The sequence below is a fragment of the Meriones unguiculatus genome, chromosome 3 (assembly GCF_030254825.1).
Source record: "Meriones unguiculatus strain TT.TT164.6M chromosome 3, Bangor_MerUng_6.1, whole genome shotgun sequence".
In the NCBI taxonomy this organism is placed as follows: domain Eukaryota; kingdom Metazoa; phylum Chordata; class Mammalia; order Rodentia; family Muridae; genus Meriones; species Meriones unguiculatus.
This window is the reverse complement of record NC_083351.1, coordinates 30,757,992-30,782,189: the sequence shown is the minus strand read 5'-3', so window position 1 is coordinate 30,782,189 and position 24,198 is coordinate 30,757,992. Positions and strand designations below refer to the sequence as shown.

The window sequence follows — 24,198 nt, the reverse complement described above, 5'->3', positions numbered from 1 at the left end:
TGTGTAACTTACTATTTCCCAAGTGAGTTTATTAGTAAATCCTTTACAGCTCCAATTTTACTACTTCAAGTTTCTCCTGCATCAGTGTCATTCAGGAGACAGATAATCTGCACCTTGTGGAGCAGGAAGTGGCAAAAGCAATAACTTGCAATAATCTTTGTCACCTGGAAACACAACGCAGACTTACTGCCTCAGAAGGGCTTGAACCCAGATGCAGAGCCCACAGGGATTACAGGCTGGCTTTGTTTCATAGTAGGGGAGGGAGACCGTCCCCCAAGGCTTCCCTCAGGGACTCCACAGAAGGCAGGCTATATATAAAGCAGGGGGCACACTTCCAGAGAAACACTCACCAGTTCCTGAGGTTAAATCTCCCCTTGAGCTAGTAAATGAACAAACATGAATGACTGGGGCCAGAAACCCACTGTCCTCTGAAACCTGTGTAATCCTCTTGACCCTTCCCCCTTCTCTCATGAGAAGAGAAACCCCAGGTCTGACTGAAGACACCATTATGGCACCATAGCCTGGGATGAGGGTCTCTGAGGTGAGAAGGGCAGGTGAGGACAACAACAATAATTGCCTTTGCATTCAACATTTGCCAGGAGCCCAGTCATCTCCCTCAGGTGGCATTTAATCCTAAGAATCAATGGCAACACCATTCTAAGAAACTAAAGCAGAAGAGGCTGAGTTACCTCACCCAGGCCCCAGCTGCTAGGTTACAAGGTCAGAGGTGTTTCCTGTCCAGGTCCATCTCATCAGGAAGCCATTTCCCATGTCACTCTTCCTGAAGAGCAATTACTGGTGTAGTTACAGAGAGGCAACAGTCACTTCCATGGAGACCCTTGATGATGTCATAGGGCGAGGCTGGAGCTGTAGAGTCTCAGAAAGATGGGTCAAGTCTTCAGGGATTCCAGATGAATTTTGCTTAGAGACTCCAGAACCGGGCAGCAAGCACGACAGTCCATAAGGCACAAACAGCCCCAAGGAAGCATCACTCACCTTCTCATGGTGTGGATGCGTGGGTACACATGAGCTCCTAATCACATGTGATGCAATGCCATGGCAGGGGGCACACATACATGCATGCACCTGTAAATGTCCTGAGACAAGTTCTGGGGACACTGAGGCAGTTCCTGGGAAGAAGGGCTCCACCTCCGTCAGATGAGGCTGGCAATGCTGGAGGTGGTTTCATGACGCTGGCCAGAGGACAGCTGTCCGGAGATGCTAAAGATGCTGCTGTTACCACCGTGGTCATTTTGGGTGGCGGCTGCATCTGTACAGATTGGGGAGCAGTATCCACTCACACCCACCTGATACAGTAGCAAACCCAGCAGCAAGGCTGAGCCCAAGGAAGCCAGGGTAATGCCCACAGACAGCATGGCAGCCAGTGGCCGAGCTGGGGCTGGGGCAGCAGCCAGCCCAGCCAGGGTCAGGCCAGTGACCAACAGCACGAAACCACTGAGCAGTACCACAACGGCATCGGCCCCTCCGCCGCTGCGCAGCAAGGCTACGTGCTGGGCCTGGCGGATACAGTTCATATCCTGCACGGCAGAGCTCATCAGCTGCTTCACCAGAACCATCAGGGCCAGCAGGCAGAGCACGGTGCCCACCGCTAGTCGCCATTCGCCGGAGCGGCTACTAGTGGAGGACAGGAGGGCCACGCCGCCCGCCCCACAGCCAGCCACAAGGCCCACGGCCACGGAGAAACAGAGCAAGGAGCGCCGGGGCTGCTGGGACCACCACAGCTCCACCTGCTCTGCCAGCACGTCTGGGGGCAGCCCCCTGCCCACTGAGGCTTGTTGGGACATGGCTTGGCTCAGGCAGGGTCAGGAGAGAAGATCAATGTCAGGGCCCAGAGGGCGTTCATCGTGGCCCTGTGTCCCCATCACCTGGTTGGCAGCTGGAGGCCCGGTGTCCTCTTCTCAATGCTGGCTACGGTTGCCCTCTCCTGCAGGGCAGGATCACATGTTACTCCCCATCTGTCTGGCCCGCGGAGTCTCACCTCAGAGTCTTAGGGAAGGGCCCCAAGCAGCTTCCTCAGGGCCCCAGGAATCTTGCCCAGGGCCCTCAGGTCCTGTTTGTGAAATCTGCAGCCCCAGCATTCTTTGGGAAAGCACCTCCCCTGACCCCAACAGAGTTCCCTCCACCACAGAGCTCCCCCCTCCCCTTCAAGGAATCCCCTTGCCCAGCCCCTGACCTCTCTGGCTCTGGCTGTCTCAGCCGCCTGGAACAGACTGTTGGAGGGAGCTGGTGCCACAGTGGACGATGGGACGAACAGTCGGAGATAAAGCCTCATTCAGGACCAAACTCACATGGCCTCAGCTGTCACTGCTGGGTCCTGGGTGGGGGAGCTGTGGGGAGGGGAGGCTGATGACTTAACCCTTCTGGAGCCAGCTGCCTGACCCTTCTCTCCTAGGGCTGTACCCTTCTCTGTGGGTCAGCACACCCTCCCTCCTCTAATCCTGTCCTATCTCCTGCTGGCAATAAAAGATGCAGGCTCCAAGCATCCCCAGTGCTCATCTTCCTCCTGGGCTAAAGTCATCTCTGATGCAACAGGGCCCAACCCTGTTCCTCATCCTACCCTAAACCTGTTCCTCCTGTGGTGTTCCTTTCTCAAGATGACTTTGCTACCCAGTCAGCCCACCGCAGGGGCTCCTTAACGCCCCCTGCTGTTGCCAATCCACTCCCCCAGGGCGCATGTCCCACCGGTTCTGTCCTCACCAGAACCTCCCCCGCCCTCACTGATCTGTCCGCACCCCCCTGGCCTACCCCCTGCTATGCCCCTCCACGTGTTCTCTGAGACAGCAAAAGGAGGGCTCTGGATTTGAACCGCAGCCCAGTCCTTCCCACCGTGGGAATGCGGGGAGGGATCTAACAAAGTTACTCATTTAACCTGTTCCCTAGAGGACGGGCAGCATGACTCACACCAGGTAAAAATAAAGCCAGCACAGCCGGCAAGGAGCCCAGCTTCCTGAAGCAGGAGAGACAGAGCCTGTAGGTGCCAGCTGCGAGTCCAGGAGGGGCTTGAATGGAACAGAGAAAGTGAGGACAGGGGACTTTATTCTGAGGAGTGGGAGAAGTCATCTAACATCTTCTTTTCAGACTTCCCATGGGGCAAAGGGGTTCAAAACATAACTTTCTGAGTAAGAGACTCAGGGTAAATCAGAAGGCTTAGGTCCTAGAGCCCGTATGGACCACAGAGCCGAGACCGGGCTTTTACTCCAACGAGAGAGAGATCTGTCCTCCAGGACCCTTCTGTCCTTTGCAGGGGCTGTCCCCGGGCACCGCCGCACGCAAAGTGGGCGGGGTAGGTGCCCACGCCCCCCCCAGGGTGGTGGGGGAGGGGCCGTGGGCGGAGTCTGTCCCAGCATTCCTCAGGACCGTGGCTAGCGTGCAGGTCTGACGGTGCTATCACAGGGTCTGCGTGGGAAACGACCTCCGGCGGGTGGAGGCTCCCAGGAGCAGAGTCGGTGGAAAGGGCGGGGGCAGGGGGGCACTCACGAGAAGCCCGGCTGCGCTGAATCCGATTTAGGCAGGCAGGCAGGCAGGCCCCCCCCAGGTGGGGCGCTCTAGCTCGGTTTCCGGGAGGCGATTCACCTGCCTAACCTGCCACCCAGGTGAGCTGGAAGGAGGGGGGATTAACAGGTGCTGTTTCCAGGGCAGGGCCTGAGCCAATTGGCTGACGTGGCCTTGCGCCTTCTGTTGGGGCTGAGACATTCCTGGGAAGGGAGGGGCTTCGGTCTGCTGCTCTTAGGTCCAGAACGCCGTGCGCGGACTGGGTCAGCAGGAGGAAGGAATGCTTGCCCCTCTGCCCCAGGCTGAGCTCTAACCCACTCCCCAATTCCAACCTCATTTTCCCTTCAGCCCCTCCCCGAAGACCTGCCGCCAAGCCTGCAAGGAATTACCGTCCAGGCCTGTAATTCTTGCGCTCTGGGAGGCTGAGGCAGAGGGCGAGGCAGCGAGAGGCCTGACACTTCAGCTCCAACGCCTCACTCCAGCTTATTCTGGACTTTTCTAAGTCCCACTGTACCCTTAGCCCCAGTCTTGACTCCTATGCACGAGTCTAGCCCCTTAAGACCCAGCTGTGCCTCAAAATCAGCCTCAGCCCCAGAGCCCAGCATCCCTGATACCCCAGACCTAGTTCCAGCTCCATCGTGGGCGGCCCACCATAGGCCCTTGGTTTATTTTCCTGGAGACCTCTAGTGGGTTAGAGGCCTTCCAGGTAGGCAGCTGGAGCTCCCAGAATAAACTCTTCTTGGAGAAGCTCCACATCCCCTGACAAGCCAGAGCTTCCTTCAGCTGTGCGGGCTGCCCTCCACCTACCCTGTGAACTGAGTCCCTCTCCGCCAGAGTCCGGCCAACCCGATTCCTTCAGCTGAGATGCCCCCTCCGACCTGGCTGACTGCACTCACGGGCTGTGCTTCCTCGGTGTTCCGTCTACATCCGCCCTTCTTTGTTCTTAATTGTCCTTTGGTTAATTAGCTTTCACCCCCACCCCCACCCCCGCGATGTGTATCTGCAGCCAGTTCAGGGTTAGCGCCGGTTTACTCGGCACGGAGATCCCAGCAGCCAGCACTCGGTAGCCTGGACGTGCAGGGTCCTTGCTAAATGTTCGCTGAGTGGCTGGCTAAATAAAACTGTGAACTGACCGGTGTGACTATTTTGAGCTTTGAGCGTTTGGGATGAAACCAGAAAAACAAGTTGCGTCGGGACTGTATGGTCCTTGAATGCCTCTGGGATGCATCTGGATGATGCTGTGTGTCCCCGGGGGTGGCCTGAAGTGGAACGGAGATATGGCTCAAGGCTCTGCTTCTAATCGCCAAATCTGGTTCTCATACACTATGCCCCAAGTGGTCAGAGGTGGCTGGCCGCAGGCGTTCTCTGGGCTACCCCTTCTACTCAGCTATACTTTCAGTATGTTCTCCTCTGTCCGCTTGATGTGGATAAAAAGAAGAAAAGCAAACAAAAAACAAGCAACAAAACAAAATCCAAGTTATCTTCCCAAGATCAGTTCACAAAAGAACTGTTCCTGGCCTCGCTTCCTCTTTTGTTTTGTTCTTGTGCAGATGACTAGGAGCCTCATAACTCTAAAACAGTGTGGTTTGTATGTGTATATTTGAGCTTATTTGTGTAGTTTTTTAACATTCTGTCATATATTACATCCAAATCTGACCAGACTTTCCCCTCCCTCCTCCCAGAGTCTCCTCTACCCCCCCCCCCATCAACTCCTCCGTTTCCCTTCAACAGCAGAGCAGGCCTTTCAGAGATATCAACTGAATGTGGCATAACAAGTTATGAGACTAGCCACAGACCCTCATATCAAGGCTGGACAGGGGAAGCCAGTAGGAGGAAAAGGGTCCCAAGAGCAGACAAAAGAGTCAGAGACACCCCACCCCCACTGTTAGGAGTCCCATAAGAACACCAAGACACAGCCATAATGTATATGCAGAGGGCCTAGCTCAGACCCATACTGGGTCTGCGATTGTCACTTCAGTGTCTGGGGCCCCCTCTTATTTGTGTAACTTGAACCCTTCTAATAGCTTATTTCAAAAGACCAGATAAAATTAACACATTAAGATGAGTGTATTTGCTGGGCTGTGGACGTAGTCCAGTGGCTGCTCAGCACCAGGTTCGATCCCCAGTGCTGCAAAAATATACATATTTGAATTCTAAAATATATTGTATTATAGCACGTATTAATGAGCCCTTTGAAAGTCTTTTATTATACATACAAATCGTTCAAATTAGCTATGGAGTACCCAGTAGCCACCTTTGCCTGTGGCTGTGTTCTCACTGGGGAGTACAGCTCTGGCTAGCTTTCCCCTGAAGAAAAGTCTTGGACTGGTTGACTGCTGCAGGGCAGGCTGAAAATGGGGTGCACTGTGTGACATTGTGGGTGTTAAGCCACTTTGCAAAGCATTACAAGCATGCCCCCGTTATAAGCAACAGGCCCCGGAGAGCAGAGGTCTGGTAGAGCTTGCTTAGAACACTTCCAACATCCTGCTCCCTAAGAAAGTCCAGCTGTCCTAGACAGAGGTGGGGCAGGGAATTCCCTCCTTCCCTTTAGAGTCTACAGAGGAGGAAGCAGGGCCTAAAGCTTCCTCCGTTTAAACACTGGCTGGGCGAGTCAGTGGCTCAGAGTTAGTGTTAGACTGTCTCTAAAGCAGAGGCTGTGCAGTGGTTCATGTGGCAGAAATGGAAGGTCAGGAGGTAGAGGTGGCAGTGGGCATGAAGGAGAAGGTGGAGGTCTGAGGAGGAGCTGATATAGCTATTTTTATAAAACTGTTTGCTTTTCAGTTTTTCTCTCAACCTGGCTATCACACAAATAATTGAGACTCTATTATATTAACAAGTTTCACAGCACAAGAACTGAGCAGTTTTAACTCCATTCTTAACCCTCTAAGCTAATTTGGCTTCCTCCCAGCATGCATCCCAGAGATCCTTGCACTTTGTAGCTTTCCTTGCTGAGCTTTCTTTCTTTCTTTGTCCCTCCGAGACCTCTCCCTTGGCTGAGTCCCCTACTTTCTCCTCTAGCTCCTCCTTCCCTGGCTGACAGGAAGTCCTGTTCTGTCCCCTACTCAGTGATTGGCTGTAAGCTGCTTTATTGTCATATCAGGGGACAGTGGGGAGCAGTGTTTATACAACACTGAGACAGGAGAGTCTCAGAACAAGGATTGCAACCAGATATGGAGGGGTACAGCAATCAGCATTTAAATTACACAATATCCTACGCCTACAGGAAGTACAGGGAAAGAACAGATGAGCTGAAGGACCATCTATACTTCTACCTTAGTGAGCCTGTTACTGTAATGTCACTGACTGCCTGAGTCCCTCCCATGGCCAGGCTGGGTCCTTCCATGATCTTTGAGGCCCTCTTTGAGGTCATCCCACTGCCTCAAAACCTATGTGCACTGGTGGCTCCCACAGTTGTTTCCTTCCAGATGGGGTCCCCCTCATCCCTTCAAGAATGAGCTCAAATGTCAGCTTTGGCTGGGAAAATCCACTCCCAGGGGAAGATGTAAGCATAGTCTACCCGTCCTCCTGAGGTTCCAATGATTAGATTCCACCAAAGTGGAACCTGGGGAACCAATGAGTTTGTTGAGGTTACCTTCAGAGTGCAGGTGAGGGGTTAGTTACTAGAACATAGGTGCTCCCTGCCAAAAGGCCACACTGGAAAGTCTTTACTTTTCCACAGCTGTCCCCTCTAATAGGTCCTTAGACCTTAGCACAGCTGACTCCATGATGGAAGTACCATTCAGGCCATAAAACTCGGCACATAGATAGCACCACCTGCCAAAATGAAAGCAACGACCTAATCCATCAAATCTATAGTTTTGGGAAAGTCTCTTAATGTACTAACCTTGCTTTTTGGCTTTTGTAGTTCTGTTTCTGTTCCTGTTAAGTGAAGTATACCAACCCAGGACACAGTTTTGTGCTTAAAAAGCTCACCCTGAGAATGTCTCGGGCTACTGGGATCCTGAACACCCATGTCGTTTCCAGCTGACTAATAAAGACTTTCTGTTGGCTTAAACCCATGTCTGAGCAGTCTCCTCTGGTGGACACCTCACAACATCCCCCTTCAGTAGGCTTCCTTGGCCTATGTACTGTAGCCTTTCCCCCAAGGCCACGTGTAATTAGGGCAGAGATGCACACAGCAGGTGGTTATGCTGTGACCGATGCTCAGGTGGTGGCCCCATGACCCTCTCTGCTCCTCTGTGAGAAGTAAACAGGCAGCAAGTCCGGCCGGGTTGATCTCTTGCAGGTGGTGCAGCTGAACTCCCGAAGATGGTGGTTGTTGGGCTCTGAAGACAGTCATGTACCACCCCATCTCAGAAGAGCTTCCTGGCCACCCTGTTCAAGATCACCATCTTCCCCCAGCATTTCTCATCCCCTTGTTTTTACTCCCCTCCTTTCCCCTTACCCTCAACCCCCCTCCCTCGTCATTCCTGCGGGTCTCCCTCTTTATGCGGAAGGATTTGCTCTGTTTGTTCACTACTGTGTTTCCAGCTCTTGGAACAGCAGGTGTGCAACCATGGCTGTTGAGTGGCTGAGGGGGATCGTGGTTTTGGAGTTACGCTGACCTTGAGGTGTCAAGTCTCAGCCCTAGTTATGCAGCTGTAGAAAACCTGCCATGTTTCTATTTGCTTTGTTAAAACATCAGGACCCCAAGGCAGCTTGGGAGAGGAAGGGGTTTATCTTGCTCACTCTTTCACCTTACAGCCCATCACTGAAGGCAGTCAGGGCAGGAACCTGCAGGCAGGAGCTGATGCAGAGGCCTAGAAGAGAGCTGCTGCCTTACTGGCTTGCTCCCCCAGGCTTGCTTAGCCTGCTGCAGTTAACGCTAGCCCAGGGATGGAACCGCCCACAGAGTGCTGGGCCCTCCCACACCAACAATGCAGAAGATGCCCTGTAGACTTGCTCACAGGCCGGTCCAATGAGGGCATTTTCTCAACTGAGGTCCCCCTTCTCAAATGACTCTATCTTATATCATGTTGACAAAAACGCTCACTCTCTAGGACACATTTGGTGGGTCTGGGTCCCTTACTTTGTAAATAACGAGGCTTAGTGCATGGTTAGGGCGAATTAAATGGCTGAATCCACTCACTCAGAAAAAAAAAAAAAAATGATTGTAAGCCCTTCTGTGAACCAGGTATTGATTGCACAGGGGACATAGGCATGAGCTGGGAGCTTATGATGCTGTCACCTGGGAGAAGAGGCTAGGAGGAAAAAGGACACACAGCACAGGGTAGCTTCAGGGCATCGTTAGAGCCATACTTAATGCACAGCGAGGGACCATTTCTCTAGGTGGGCACATGGGGGGGGCGTAGGTTCCACTTAGGATGCTCACCCTCTTTCCGGATAAGAGCTCTAGGCACCAGGACTATGATCCTCGACTCACCCCGTGTCTGGAGTAGATGTAAGCCCCTGACTCAAGCTAGGTCCCAAAGTCTCCAACTCAGCAATTTAAGACTGTGCCAGAGAGACCGCTCAGTGGTTAAGAGCACCTGCCGCTCCTGCAGAGGACCTGGGTTTGCGTCTCTGGGCGCATGCCAAGTAGCTCTGTTGCTAACATTCCTTCCTCGAGGGAGAAGTAAACTGTTTACCTTTCTCTGAAGGTCCCAATGACAAGCCGAGGTACAGTTCCACCAGTGTTCGCTCTGGGGAACCTGTGAGTTTCTTAGGCTTCCGTATGGAGCAATGGAGGTGATAGGTGGGGGGAGGGGGGCTTACAGAAGCCACACTAGAAGGTCTGCACCCAGAATGGATGACAACTCTCCCACGGATACATAGGTTGAACTGTCCTCTCTAGTCCTTCCACCTGTATACACTAAAGCCCACCCCACCCACCACCACTCCACCTAATTAGGCCAGAATTGTATATAACTGGTTGGGAGGTGTGCCTGGATCCTCTGTGAGGGTCCCGTGACCCTCTGGCATGACAGGGAAGGTGTCAACAATCCCAACTGTGGTGACTTGTGGTGACTGTTTTTACAAGTGAGGACAGCTGAACTCATGAAGAGGTTGGTGGTCTGTCTCAGAGGATAGTCCTGTACAGAAGGCTCACAAACACCTGCAACTCCAGTTCCAGAGGACCTGATGCCCTCTTACGGACTCCGTGAGCACCTGCACTTACTCGTGCGTGTACACACACACACACACACACACACACACACACACACGGCAAATAAACCTTTAAAACAAAACAAACAATAACCCAGCTGAGTGGTGGTGACAAAAACCTTTATTCCAGTATTCAGGAGGCAGATGCAGGCAGAGCTCTGTGAATTCAAGGCCAGCCTAGTCTATAGAGTGAGTTTCAGGACAGCCAAAGCTACACAGACAAACCCTGTCTCAAAACAAAACAAAACAAAACAAAAGCAAGCAAATGAACAGAAAAACTCCCAAACCGTCCACTGAACCAACCAAACTAAAAATCCAAACCAAAACAAACAACAACAACAACAAACCAAATTGGGACTGAGTTCTAGCAGAAGGCTACAGGTGCTCTTTTTTGGCTATGACTCCAGATAACTTAAGCAAAAAGAGAGAAATTTATTTTCTGGCTCCACTGGTGTCTCTCAGGCTTTCTTTTGGCAGAGAAACACTCAAGCCTCAAGAAAAACCTGAGCCAGGGCCTGGGACACAGCCAGCGGCCATCCCCCTCTCTTGTCCAGGACTCTCTGTGCAGATGGGCATCTGTCCTATCCCAAGTTCAGCTGGCAGGAGGGCACATTAACACCGCTCCTCAGGAGCCCCAACAGAAATGAAATCTTCAGACCAATCTGTAGGCCAGGCTAGCCTCGAACTCAGAAATCTGCCTGCCTCTGCCTCCTGAATGTTGGGATTAAAGGCGTGCACCACTGCCCAGTGTGCAAAGTCCCAATTTTTAACATTTACTGCGTTAATACACTCAGTGTGTGCCTAGAACATTCTAGCCCTCGTCTGTCATGTGACACCTAGTAGCTGAGCAATAAATAGCAGTTCTTGTAAACCTACCAGTCACTGCTTGTAATCAGTAATGCTGGGCCCCTCCCCCCCACCTCCCTACCTTCTGCTTCTGCTGCCTGGTACATGACAATGTGATGTCCTTATACATATGCCCCCAGTGTAGCACCACTCATGGGAATCTGGCTGAATTTCAGACATAAACAGCACGGCTTCTCTCTTGACTCTTTGATGGTCTTGTGGAGCTCAGGGAGAATGAGCCCCATGCCTGGTGCTGAGATGTGAGTTCTCTTTCCTTTCTGAATCCAGAGCAATGCTTGCAGTAAGTTGCTGCCTGGCCATACAGCTGTTCCCAGGATTGCCTGTGCCCCTCACATAACTCCTGGGGACAGCTGGTGAGTAATGGCTGATGCCACAACGGCCGGCCATGCTTTGTGGAAATGGTGGAGGAAGATAGACACTGATGCCAAGACCCCACTGTGGGATGGAGTCTTTCCTGTCAATAGGACAGGATGGCAGAGGTCTGAGGTCTAAGCAGTTTACACTGTCTGGCCGTAACAGATGCTGAAATTCTAGAAGAACGGGGGTGGGAAAGCACAGAGGATACCAGAGCCATGGGGAAAAAGAGTAATTCTGAAGGCTCTCACAGCAGGACGACAAGCTTCTCCCAAAGCCACTTGCTGTCCTACTCACTGAATGAGTCCCCAGAGTGCCACAATGGACTGCAACCACAAGAGCAAGAACTGAGTTCACGTGCCAATGGGTGACTGGCTCGGCTTCTACAGCTGCTGAGGGGGATGGGGGATGACGGCTAGGTTCCCTCTATCAGTGGGGGTCAGCCAGCAGAAGGGGCCTCTAGGACACGGTGAGGCCTTCCTCCCCAGGAAATCAACATAGTGGAGGGAGGTCTGGGAGGCAGTAGACAGAGAGTCAGGACCATGCAGCAGGTCCTGGAAGCATGGAAGACAGGATGCAGAGACTTAAACAATACTGAGACTCCAAAGCTATGTTCATCCCTCTGCAGCTAAGAAACAAGCCACTGGCTCAGGCGATAGCTGGGGTGGGGGTGGGGTTCTTCTGTCTCTTCATCTGCTGGGTAGCAGTCCCCCAGTCCTTCTTGTTTGGATTTTCTGGGAGTCACATCCCGACACCCTCCAACCCCCTGACCTGTGGTGTTCCTACAGGCACCTCTCCAGCATGGTACCTGACAACACAGGCTTGGAGGCCATGGGGCCGCAGGCTCACAGTCATGGCTCCACCCATGTGAGTGTTCCAGTCACCCCCAAGCCATCGTGTAGGAGGAAAGGTGATGTCCTAATCGAGATTTCCCGGTGATGTGCGTGTCATCTGAATGGCGGCCTCAGTGAATTTGCTCCCGGTCCTCAGAGCTCCATATTCCTCTGCACAGATTGGCTAACTCCCACCTGTCCTCAGAAGAGCTCATTTCTCTCCCTCCCCTCAGCCGTCTCCCCTGGCCCACGCCTCTCACACCCACTACTTCTTCCTAAAGGGGCCACCTGCTTCTACTATTGGGGCCCCTCCATGGAGGCCACACATCACACCCATGTGAGCTTTACACTCAGAGATAGCTCTTGTGGAATTCACGCAGCAGAGGGGAGGTCAAGGGCTGACTTTCTGAGGAAGTGACACCCAAGCTCAGATTTGAACCTGTTGTGGGCGCATTTCAGGCAGAGGAAGTAGATCGGAGAAATATGGAGCTGCAGGGAGATTATGGCCTGTTACGGAAACCGGAAATAGGGCAGCCTTGATTCCAACATCCTCTGGACTCTAGTCAGCCTCTTTCACGGGTCCTCAAGGTCAGGCAGGATCGGGCCCTACCGACTCCTGTGCCCGCTCTATCCCCTACCTCATTTAAAACCACTCTGTCCTGCAGAGATGACAAGTCTGGAATGCTGAGGCCGGATCGTGCAGAGAGGCCATAGCCTCCCAGCGGGCAAGGGACAGGCTGGCTGTCGCACTGTCGGAGGAGAGTACTGGCTGCAGTGATAGGGTGTGGGCTGGGTGAGGGGGCGATGAGTAGAGACAGAGCCCCCATGGAGCACCCCCAACCCACAGAGTCCTTTGCAGTCTTTGTCACGTACCTTCCATCTTGGATCTAGAACAGCAGAGTTTCTGGCTCTGAAAATACCCAGTGCCTACAGTGTTGGCAAAGCAGCCTGGAAACACCGAGGCGCCTGGGAGCTAGCAGGCTTCATGCACCCAGAGGAGAGCACTAGGGGCTCGGGGGGACTGTGGGCTTAAATACACAGATTCTCTACAAGCAGAAACCAGGGACATTTGGCTTACACTCTTTTGCTCATTACTGCATAAAGGAGTCTCTTTCCTTGTACCTACGTGTGGCTAGGCTCCAGGGATAGGACCTGGACGCATTACTGGAGAGAAAAGTGTAAAGTATTCTCAAAACTGGAGGAGCCAGTCAAGGTCACACAAACACGAATGTGAAGACAAGAGGAAGGGCAGGAAGTCCTTGCCCTTTGGTCCTGACTTGGTTGAGAGGGATGAAAGCCAGGAGGGGAGCAACAGGTGAGCTATTTGAGATATGAGAGGTGTCCTCATGCCAGGCCCCTGGCAGGAAGCTGGCCGCAGGCCCTGCCAATCTTTGCAGTGCAGGCTGCCCAGTTCTCACACGGGAACAAACAGCAGAGGCTTTGGAGAACCCACAGTCCCCCCCCGCCACTCGCCCTTGTCCTCAGGCTCCCAGCCCCCTTGCTGCCCCACACTCTCCTGTGTGCCCCCACCCTAAGCAGAAGTCGGACCAGGTTGTGAACAAACACCTTTATCCTGACCCCACCCCTAGCCTTCCAGGATGAAAGGGGTTGACGGAACTCAGGTCAGAGTCTGGCTCGGTGTTTCCCTTGCTTCCGGCTATGACTGGAGAGGGCTCACCAGAGGTCACTTGGTGTGCACCTCTAGGTCCACTTCGGAGTCGATGAGGGAAGGGAGCCGAATTCCTGCGATGGTGTGGAGGCCTGGGACCTGCTCCTGCTCCTGGATCTGTTCTCTGAGGCGGCGGATTTCCAGGCGCTGCATTTCAATGATTCTCCCGGTCTCCTCCTGTTCGTTCAGTCTCGTGGTAGCACTGGTTGGTTCCTTCATGAGCACTGTAAGGGACAGAGCAGGGTAACTGTGGCTGGCCTGTTCACTGAACTACTGAGGTCTCCTCCTCCAAACAGGCCTGGAGCCTCCACCGCTGGAGAGATAATAAACAGGGGATGCTCCAAGTGCTCCCTGTGTGACCTGCCTGTGCCTATGTCACGTGCAGCTCCCCTGGGGATGACGCTGGAATCCAAGCCACCAGGCCTCTGGGAAAGATGGTGTTCCTGGAAAAAGACTTCCCTCCTCTCTCTGTGTGGCATCTGCTAACGCTTTCTTCACCTCTGGTCTTGCCATCTTCCCTGTCTTGGGGTTCGCCCACCATCCTGGTCATCCCTGGAGCCTGTGGCTTAGCTCAGGCTTGGGCCTCAAAGGGCTGGACTCCCAGCAGTAAGACTGGCCTCCATGCCAGGTCACCTTCCTGTCTTTCCTTGCCACCCAGGGGTCCCCTCTGCTGCCCATGCCAGCACACCAGTCTCTGACCATGGACCCTTTCACTGTTTGTACTCAGTATTTCCTTCTAGACTGCCTTTTCCTGTCATTCCCTTCTACCCAACGAGATGAGCTCCGAAATTTAGTTTTCTCTGGTCACTTGAGATTCACCATGAGTTTTTTTTCCCCCCTCTTTATTTTCTTGACCCTGGCCCCAAGTTTTCTAATTGATTTGTTCTTCCATTTCATCTGTTCTGCCCAGCCTGTACCTGGGACAGCCCAACCCTCAGGATCTGCCCATCTATGTCAAGCCTGCTGTGTGCTACTGAGAAAAGTAGCAGGTAAGGTTCAATGTTTTTGTCTGCAGCCAATGGCTCACCATTCCCCCATGGCAGCACACCTGAACCCTGGCCTCCCTTCCCTCTCCATCAGTCTTAACAAATGGCATTTCCTGTCTCTTCTCCCTACAGCCAGCCATTTCCTGTAGCTCTAAAGGAAAAACTAGAAAAAAGAACAGATGTAGGCAAAGGGAGAGGCAGTGCCACAAGGAAACAGTCAGCAGTGGCTGGTGGCCAGCCTTGTCCTGCCCTCTAACTGGAGTGATGGGGCAGGATTTAAGGGGCAATTGGTTTATCTTGCCCTTCTTCCTAGGAAAGTCTGGTCCCTCCTCTTTCTGCCTTTACTTCTAGACGTTCTTTTCTGCAGCCCCAAGGTTCCTGACTTCTTACTGTGTTCCCCCTCAGCCCCCGGGGATCAACCCTTGGTCCTCCCGAGACTGGTTCTTTCTGGTAACTACCGCCCTCAGTTTCATGACCTCTGCATCAGCTCCTGTCCTCTGATGGCTTCTTCACCTGCCTTCACACACAGATCCTTAACCAGTCGCCATCTGGCTCCCCCGGGGATGCAGGGGTCTGTGAAACCACAGTCCTAGATGCTGGGCATCAGCCGGAGGAGCTCAGCAGTGAGGTGCTCTTCCTCGCCACAATGCCTCTCCACAACACCCCTCTATATGTTCTGAGAATCTTGCTCTAAACGGTAACTTTAACGTCCAATCACTGAGTGAGGTCACTGGACCTCAGAGGTAGGCTCTCCACAGAGTCCAGGAAGAGTCACCAGACCCACAGCTGCAGGCTGGAGGCTGACCCGGGGCAGCTGCCTGAACCACACCTGGCTTCAGTCATACTGCTCCATGAACGCAATACGGGGTGCAGCATGTAGAAGATGGCCCAGGGGCCCCCATGTGGCACTTCTGCCATGGCTCCTGCTCTGTCTCTGACTCTGGCTTGTGAACGATTTATCTCTAGGGCCTGGGCTGTGCTCTTCTTGTTTCTTCCCATCACCCCCTCACTGGTCTCTTTCCATTCTTTCTGACAGCAAATCGCCTGTTTATCACACTGTGGGTCAGGCATACAGGGGCCACTTTCTTTGGTGTCTAAACCTCTGCCTCTTCCAGAGCTGTGGGAAGTCAGCTCTTGCCATGAAGCTCCATCTACCCCCCTGCCCCTCTGCTCACAGCCCCGGTCTCCTCTTGTTCCTGTTCTGCTCAGAACCTGTCGCCTTCCAGACCTCGTCAGTGGCCCTCTCTGCGTGCTCCTCACAGGCTTCTTTCAATAGGCAGATGAAAGACTGGCATTGTGTAAACGATTAACTCATTATTATCCCCACTATTGTTATTTGCAGTGTTGGGGAACTGAACCCAGCGGCTTCATACACATGATGGAGATTCACCAATGCGCTCTATGCTCAGGGCCAAATCTGACTTCAGACGATGGAAAACAAGAAAGCGGTCAGGGATGCATTTGGACTTAATCCTACCTCCTTTTCTATACTCTGTATCATGTTTCTTTTATTTATTTTTTTCCCCAAATTTGCTCTATTTTCCCTATGTTGGTTTGAGAGGTTTTCTCTTTCTCCCCCGCCTTCCTTTCTATCATCCCTGTGGTTTCCAGAAAGGTTAATATGCTTATATAACACAAAGAATGCAAAATAGGAATGGCCGAGTTAGAGTCTCCAGAACCCACATGAAGCACAATGTGCTATGTGGTATGTGTGCGTGTGCATATACGTGTGCGTGTGCATGCATGTAGTCTCAGAACTCCTACAGGGAGACGGGAGCTGAGACAGGAGAGTCCCCGAAAGCTTGTGGGTCAGCTAGCCTGGTATACACAGTGTGTGTGGGGGTGGGGGAGGGGGAAGCAAGCCACCCTGTCCCAAACAAGGAAGATGAGGACTGATGACTGACATCGCCCTCTGACCCTTGTGTTTACATCCACTCTGTGGTGCATGCTTACATGCATTTACACACACACACACACACACACACACACACACACCACAGTGGCGCACACACACCACAGTGGCTCTCCCGCTGTGAACCGATCAGACACAGAGGATGGTTTGGTTCCAGGCCCTCTGGCCTCCATGCTCCTGCGCAGTATTTCAGTTCTTCTGATTCTCTGTTTGCACCCACAATTCAGCTATTGTCTTCCCTGTGCTAAGTCATTACTGGTTCTTTAGCACCTACATTTTACCTTCTTTATTCATTGTTTCGTCTTGCAGTCAGACTTACTTCTGGGACTATTTCTCTTCCTGATGTACAATCTTTAAAAATTATTTTTTAAAGGTTATGCTGGGGGGGGCAAAGTTCAATTTTTGTCATTTTTTTTCCCCCTTTTAGCTCCAAAGAGATGGTTTCCCTGGTGAGATCTATCAGGGAACAGCCCCCAGGCCTCAGCTCTCTGGAGGGACTGTGTGACCATGTCTGAGTCTCACTGTTGTCGCTGGGAAGCCACATGGCCCCCCCCTGGTGTTGCTCTCCTGTGTCTGAGCTCCTGCTCTCCTCCCTGATTGTCCTTGGTGGTGAAGGTCGCTGTGAGTTATCCTCTCGGGGACCCTTAGGATCCCTGCACCTGACGGGAGCCTTCTTTCCTCCATTCTGAGAACTCGCAGTTACTCCTTGTGGCAACACCGTTCTTCGTCAGAGTCCGCTTGGACGGTTGCTGACCTACCCCATTCCATCCTGGCTCTGTGTATCTTGTTCCTCCGGGCTGAAACCCAGCCACCGCCTTCATTCTTTTGCTTCATAGATTCTCCTTTCAGATGGGTGTGCCTACCATATGGCCCAATTTGTTCCCTGAGCTTCTAATTATAATGATTATAGTTTTCATTTCTGCTAGTTATTTGTGGTTTTTAAATATGGTTTGTCAGTAAAATTTTAGAAGATTTTTGCTTTAAAAAAAAAAAAATTCAAAGGCCTGGCGGTGATACAAGCCTTCATCCTAGCACTCTGGAGGCAGAGACAGGTTTACCTTGGAGTTAGAGGCCAGCCTGGACTACAGAGTGAGTTCCAGAACAGCCAGGCCTACACGCAGAAACCCTGTTTCAAAAAAACAAAAAAAAAAAATTTTTTTTTCAAGCTAGGAGAAGGTGGTGATGGCCACCAAGCCTTTACTCCCAGCAGAGGCAGGCAGCTCTCACAGCTTGATTGGGGCCAGCTTGGTTTATAGAACGAGTTCCAGGACAACCAGCTACACAGGAAAATCCTGTCTTAAAAGACTAACAATAAAGTAGTAGTAGTAATAAAATAAAAAAATAAAAATTCAAATTCCTCTTTTTATTTCCTTAAACATATAAAGCATCAAATCTTATTATATTTTGCTCATCTACTTCTTCATGTGTGTCCCTCGTGTGTGTATGTTGAGCCCTTGCATGGCTCCTGTGGCTTGATTTGGTTGGGGTGATGAGGAGTTGAAGGAAGGACAGACAGAGAGGGACAGGCAGGGGCTGGAGGGCACTGGGTCTCTGCCTAAGAAGCCACAGTGATGCAGGCAGCTCAGGGTGCTTCTCATACAGTTGAACAGAGAGGCCAGCTGGTCACATTCAGCTCATACGCTCTGTAGTGAGCAGCAGTCTGCGGGCCATAACTCTTTACCTGGGCATGAGGGAGAAGCAAACTACAGTGGACATTTTTTCTTTTGCACGCACTGTCAGCCTTAAGGTTTCACCATTTTCCTAGGGGCTGAGGTTTTGGGGTGCTGTTGACACAGACATTGTTCGTGTCAACAGCACATGCTCACTCAGGACTTCACTCACTGAGCACTTCTTCCACTCCCTGTGTGTGTGTGAACGTGTGTGCCGATGTGAATGTGTGTGTGTGTGTGTGTGTGTGTGTGTATTCCTGTGCATGCTGCCACGAACACAAGTCTCCCCGTCCCCCACGCGGTCTTGAAGATTCAGCTCTAACCAGTCCTTTGACCATCTGGTGGGTCCACAGTCTCATTTTAATGTTTTTTTTTTTTTTTTTAAATAGTCTTTGTTGGTTTTAGCCTATAGTTTGACGTTTTGAGGGTTTAGCATATGTTAGGCTTTTTTTTTTTCTACACTATTTTCAGCTTAGGATTCAGTTCCGTGGGCCTGTGAAATCAGGAACATTCACCCAGCCATCTCCTAGCTTTCCAATAGTCTCTTATTTCCTTTTGTGCTCTTTTTGTTCTTACAGTTTATTTATAACATTTTAGTTGGTTTTTTAATAGTCAGCTTTGGTTGTAAATTTAGTGAAGAGGTTTCAGTAATTGAAAAACAAGCAGGTGTATCTGCTAGAACTGTTAGTTAATTGTCTTGCAAATTTGAAAATAATATAAATGTTGTTACAACTAAAGTAGTAGTTAGGGAATGGCAAGCTCCCTTGTTCAAAGGATTCTTAAACAGCAGCCGAATGGGCCAGGTCCTTAAGCAACCTGAAGAATGTGTAATTTGTACTGACTTGTCTTGGGAAGGGGGCGGGTGCTCATTTCAGAATCCAAAGTCAGATTTAGGTTTTGCACAATCGAGGTCGACAACTGGTATTTCTTGTCACCAACTGTCCCAAGTAAATGCTTCTTGAATAGAGCTGTAGCAGATGACGGATATGATTGCTTTGCTTTCAGACAGTTCATGGTGTGGGTGTTAGGGGGTCTGGGGTGGGGGCCAGATATTGAAGAGACAAGAGTGAAAGGAATTGATGCTTCCTGAAGTTGAGAAATGGATTTGTGCAAATTCACCAGATTTTGCTCTCAACTTTTTATGTCCATATTAGTAATATAAAGAGCCTGGTTGGGGGGGGGGTGTCCCCAACTAAGAGGTTTTCAGGATGCTTTGGTGAATCTGAAGTATTTTCTCCGCCTTCCCTCCCCTCCTCTCCTCTTTTATCCCTTCTCCTTCTCTCGCCCCTCTTTCTTCCTGTGGTATACGCACAGGTGCATATGGAGAGGTCACAGAAGGGCATCCACTGTCGTCCCCTATCCCTTCCCACCCCGTATTCCCTTGAGAAAGGTCTCTCACTGAACCTGGAGATGGTGGTTTTCAGTCAGGCTGGTAACCAGCCAACTCCACATGTCTTCTTTTCCTCCTGTCTCCACTCACCCATTGCACCTTCTGTTTCTACCCCGCCAAGTGACATTTGTGGCTGCCTTCCTCTGCTCCCTATCCCGCTCCCCTCTCCTGCTCCTCTCCCCTCCCCTCTCCTCCCCTCCCCTCTTCTCTCCCTCTTCTCTTTCTTATGAGGCAGAGTCTCACTACGTAGCCCCAACTGTCTTGGAATTCACTTTGTAGACCAGGTCTGGCCTTGAACTCACAGAGATCCACTAGCCCCTGTCCCCTGAGCGCTGGAATTAAAGGTGTGTGCCCCACGCCAGGCCAGGTTTGTAACATTTTAAGGAGAAGTTTTGTAGTTGCTGACAGGGATAGCTGCGCTTTACCCCCTGAAAGAAGGTGACCTCAACTCTGAGAAGTATGTAGCTCATGCTTTAGGATGGACACTGTGTTCGCATGTCCCTGTTGAGGACTGAAGATGGCGACTTTGGGTACCACTCAGAGGATTTACTCTGGTCCCAACTGTTATGGGACCATAATCTGACACATACCTACATACAGACACAGCGCTTAATGACAGAGATATGTGTGTTCCAGGAACTGCGAGTCACCGTGCGAGCTCATCATTGTGTGAACATCAGACAGTACCCTTATCCTAAGGGGGCCATGGGGACAAAGCACCGGAATCATAGACATCATATAGTCATGCAGCACAGGGCTGTACACAGATTGCAAAATTAGCACAGAGAGTTCCTGTGGCATCCGAAACCCCAAGGCATTGCTCTGGGACGCTTCAGCGTGTCGAGTTTTTGTCCCTGAGTCCTAACCACCGGGACACAGGGGTGTCGGCGTCACGTGCTCACTCTTCACGGAGGTGCCTTATGCTCTTGGTTTGTGCTGGTTGTCGGGTATGAAAGCGACAGAGAGCAGTGCTTTATCGCCTGACAGCCTGGGGCCTGGAGGCCGCCAGTCCACAGTCTTTCTCAGAGAGCCGTGTTGACAGGTTTCTCTCGGAATCTAGGCAAACAAGCCAAACCCCTTCTTTCTGTCGTACAATGAGGGCTATGTAAACCACCCCGTGTTGGAGACAGGGTCTCACACTGTAACCCAGGCTGGCCTTGTGCCCGTGGCGATGCCCCTGCCTCAGTCTCTCAAGTGTGGGAGACTATCATACTTCTCTATTTCCCTTTTTGCCTTGGCTACCAGCTGCTCAGAAGCACTGTGTCACTGCAGTCACCGACTTATTGAACATTTCTGATGGAATTTCTTTTTCTCTTTAAATAGTTTCTCATCTTTTTGTCTTCGTTTTAATTGTACAGGTCCCTTACCCACAATTCTAAAATGTTAAAAAAAAAAAAACATGAGAGAGAGAGAGACAGACAGATAGATTTAAAAATGGAACCTGTTCTTAAATTCATGAAGCTTGGTTTGAATATTCACATGTCACTGCAGAATACTAATGTGCTTGATTTCAGGGCACTGCCCCAGACCTTGCAGGGACATTACATAACACACTGCATGCTCCTTCTAAGATCTGCAAGATTCTGAGTTCTGACTTGCTGCTAACCCTGAGGATTTCAGACAGGAAACTATGGCCCCATGAGTGAGAGCATGGACGGGGGGCAGGTCCTCACGGGTCCTCTGGAGAGCTGTATGTGCCATGGAGAAGCTATGAAACACCATTATGCGACCTGCTATTGAAAGAGGCCAAAGGGAGACCCGCTCTTGGCTGTCACCAGGCCTTTGTCTCAGCGCCCATCTCCCAGTAGCATTACCTGTCTCTGTAACTTCTTGAGGTCGAGTTTTCTTGGACAGTTTCAGGGCTGATTCAAGGTCGTAGATTTGGGAGCGGGTTAATCTCAGCTCCCGTCGGAGCTCATTAATTTCCTTGATCAGAGAGACATTTTCCTTTGGAGAGGAAGGAAAGGCAGTGAGCGTGACAAATAGGTGCTCGAATAGGTGATGAATAGGTGGGTTCAGGGTGAGCCCTCCTGGCCTTAAGACCCCAGGGGCCTGGACCACAGCTAACTCTCTGGATTCCTCACCCGGTAGTGAGCCTCTATCTTGCTCACTGCCAAGCCTCTCAGAGTACCAGCTAACTTGACTTCATGTGAAATTGGTCACCTTTGCTAGCCATGTGTGCTCTTTCAAACATCCAGAACAATGCTTTCCTAGGTATTTTGAATATGCTTTAATGTGCTTCAGCATGGTAACCCTTTTACTTGCACTTGGTGATGGTTCTGGAGATAGGACCCAGGGCCTTATAAATGTTAAGCATTGCTCTACCACTGAACTACACCCTCATCAGATCCTATAATAACTTTACAGAAAAAGAAACTGAGGCACCAGAGAGGTTATGTAAGTGGCCTGAACCATACGGTTGGCAAATAGCAGAGCCAGCGTGTTAACCTCAATAGCGCTCTGAAGGACTGTGCTGTATTTCTCGCATACCCCCATTCATTGTTGAAAGTAAAGGGCGTCTATTAAGTCTTTATATGCAACAAAAGACTGTTGCCCTCAGCACCACACCATTTAGTGAGCAACCCAGATAAGCGAGCAGCTAATTAGTATTTGTATTCTCTGGAGATTCACTTGTTTATGTTGGATCGATATCCATCCATCTGCTCAATAATACTTTACTGGGTACCTGTGCTGGCTACTTCTATGTTAACTTGACACAGACTAGAGACTTTTGAAGGGACGGAACTTCAGTTGAGAAAATGCCTCCATGTGATCAGATTATAAGGTGGTGCCAACCCTGGATTGATGGTCCTGATTCTATAAGAAAGCAGGCTGAGCAAGTCATGAGGAGCAAGCCAGTAAGCAGCACTCCTCCATGGCCGCTGCTTCAGCTCCTGCCTCCAGGTTCCTTCCTTGTTTGAATTTCTGCCTTGACTTTGATGATGAACAGTGATATGGAAGTGAAAGCCAAATAAATCCTTTCCTCCCCAACTTGTTTTTGGTCCTAGTGCTTCATCGCAGCAATGGTAACCCTGACTAGGGCAGCACCCGCTGTGGGCCAGCCACTTGGTTGGTCTTGGGGTATGTGGAAAGGCAGTGGGAGTGGGGCTGTCTCTGACTCTTTTGCCTGCTCTTGGGATCCTTTTCCTCCTACTGAGTTGCCTTGTCCAGCATTGATAGGAGGGTTAGTGCCTTGTCTTATTGTAACTTGTTAGGCCATGTTTGATTGACATCCCTGGGAGGCCAGCTCTTTTCTGAAGGGAAACAGAGGAGAAGCGGATCTCGGGAGGACTGGAAGGAGAGGAGGGAGGGGAAACTGTGGTCAGAATGTAATGTATAAGAAAAGAATGAAAGTGAGATCTGGTCCCTGTTCTTGAGGACTTTACAGTTTAGTTAGGGCAGGAACATATTTGTGTGGCTCTGGCTTCCTGATGTGAAGGCACAAGGAACATAAGGAAAGACAATCTTGTCGGAATGACAGACAGACTCTTACGAGTTGATCCCACGACTAAGGCTTAGAAGTTAGCAAGGGAGAGAGTAAAGCAAGTTCCAGAGTGTGGAAGGGCAGAACAAGGGTACAGACAGGCAGCATGGCTGACAGGGTGGGGGCTTCTCACTTCCTGCACCTCAAATCTCTGTCTTCCACTTCACACAAGGGTCCTCAGATGTGGCTAGGGAGGAGTCCCTACCCCTGTAGGCACTGAGTGACTGGCCACGTCACCCTCAGAGCCACAGCCTTGTTGTGCTTGTCCCACACACGCCTGCAAATAAATCACCCCAGCACAGTTAAATGGAGCTGCTGGCTCAGCAGGTCCGGTACAGGTCCTGAGACTCAGTTATTTCCTGTTTGTATGTATGTGCGTGTTTGTATTGTGTGTGTAGGTGCATGCTTCTGTGGGTATGGAGGCCAGATGAGGACATCAGGTGTCCTGTTGAGACAGGTCTCTCACCGGGCCTGGAGCTGGGCTACTGGGCAGCAACCCCGGCTATCCTCCTGCCTCTTCTCCCCACTGCACTGAGGTTACAGGCACACACACAGTCACACCAGCTTTGTATGTGGGTGTTGGCAGTTTGAACTGAGGTCTGTACACTTGGAGAACAAGAGCTTTACCTACTGAGCCGTCTCCCCACCCAAGTATCTGCTTTTCTAGGTGGCCGTGCCTGCCTCCAGGTCAAGTCTACGCAGGATGGTACTGTTCGGACCAAGTCTATGTGGGATGGCGCTGTTTAGGCTAAGTCTATGTGGGATGGCGCTGTTTAGGCTAAGTCTATGTGGGATGGCGCTGTTTAGGCTAAGTCTATGCAGGATGGCGCCATTGTGGCGCACTCTGTGTGGGTGTGGGGTTTCGTCAGGACTGGTGAGTGTTGGGCCAGAGCTTGGATGACCTAAAACACCTCCTGAGTTGTGACAAGTCCTCCTCTGCTATGAGGAGACAGCTGTGGGGCCCTTGAAACAGCAGGGACTGCTAGAGACAACTCACAGATTCTCCCCTCCTCAGAGTGTAAGCCCGGACCTAGACCTTTAAAGTTTCAGCACACCGCCACATTTCAGCACTCCTCACTTCAAAAAAGTTGCCTCCATGTTGGAGGCAGTGCCCAGTGCTTGCTGCCAGTTCTCCAGGCCAGGTGCCATGCCTGTTTTTCTGGGTTGGTGGGCTTTCTCCTTCTAATGCTCTATCTATCTATCTATCTATCTATCTATCTATCTATCTATCTATCATGAACTCCGACCCTTAACGATGGGTCACCCATATTTCCTTTCCAGATGCTGCCTAGTAAAATTCCCTGCCAGTCTCCCCTGGATCTTTCCCATGCCAGCTTTATATCATAATGTGATTGCTTTAATACATTTTCGTTGGACACGAAGACCTAGGGCATCACTTTGCCTGTGAGACATGC

At 51.1% G+C, this 24,198-nt stretch overlaps 2 protein-coding genes and 1 long non-coding RNA gene across 4 annotated transcripts in view; 1 reads left to right on the top strand and 2 right to left on the bottom strand.

The window, feature by feature from the left end:
- Positions 1–12: 12 nt before the first annotated feature.
- Tmem125 (transmembrane protein 125) lies at positions 13–4,581 on the bottom strand. Of its 2 annotated transcripts, none has more exons than XM_021644560.2 (3): positions 4,321–4,581; positions 2,195–2,348; positions 13–1,945 (listed from the first exon to the last, which is right to left on the bottom strand). In XM_021644560.2, exon 3 carries the CDS (start codon positions 1,803–1,805, stop codon positions 1,155–1,157), a length of 651 nt encoding a protein of 216 aa, XP_021500235.1. In that variant the 5' UTR covers positions 1,806–1,945; positions 2,195–2,348; positions 4,321–4,581; the 3' UTR covers positions 13–1,154. The 2 variants fall into 2 exon arrangements, with proteins under 2 accessions (XP_021500235.1, XP_021500232.1); XM_021644557.2 differs by lacking the exon at positions 4,321–4,581 and adding an exon at positions 3,499–3,631.
- LOC132653019 (uncharacterized) lies at positions 3,475–4,645 on the top strand. Its single transcript, XR_009590648.1, has 2 exons — positions 3,475–3,614; positions 3,862–4,645. It is a non-coding gene; the product is annotated as an uncharacterized LOC132653019 (long non-coding RNA).
- Positions 4,646–13,230: 8,585 nt separating this feature from the next.
- Cfap57 (cilia and flagella associated protein 57) overlaps positions 13,231–24,198 on the bottom strand; it is a 64,226-nt gene continuing 53,258 nt past the window's right edge. The window contains exons 22-23 of the mRNA XM_060379712.1: positions 21,114–21,246; positions 13,231–13,565 (exon numbers count right to left, since the gene is read on the bottom strand). Coding sequence (XP_060235695.1) covers positions 13,357–13,565; positions 21,114–21,246 — 342 coding nt within the window. The 3' untranslated portion in view covers positions 13,231–13,356. The remainder of the gene's footprint in view (positions 13,566–21,113; positions 21,247–24,198) is intronic.

Excerpts from the sequence above, each read along its gene's own strand:
- Tmem125 (XM_021644560.2), bottom strand. The coding sequence starts at position 1,805 with ATGTCCCAACAAGCCTCAGTGGGCAGGGGGCTGCCCCCAGACGTGCTG.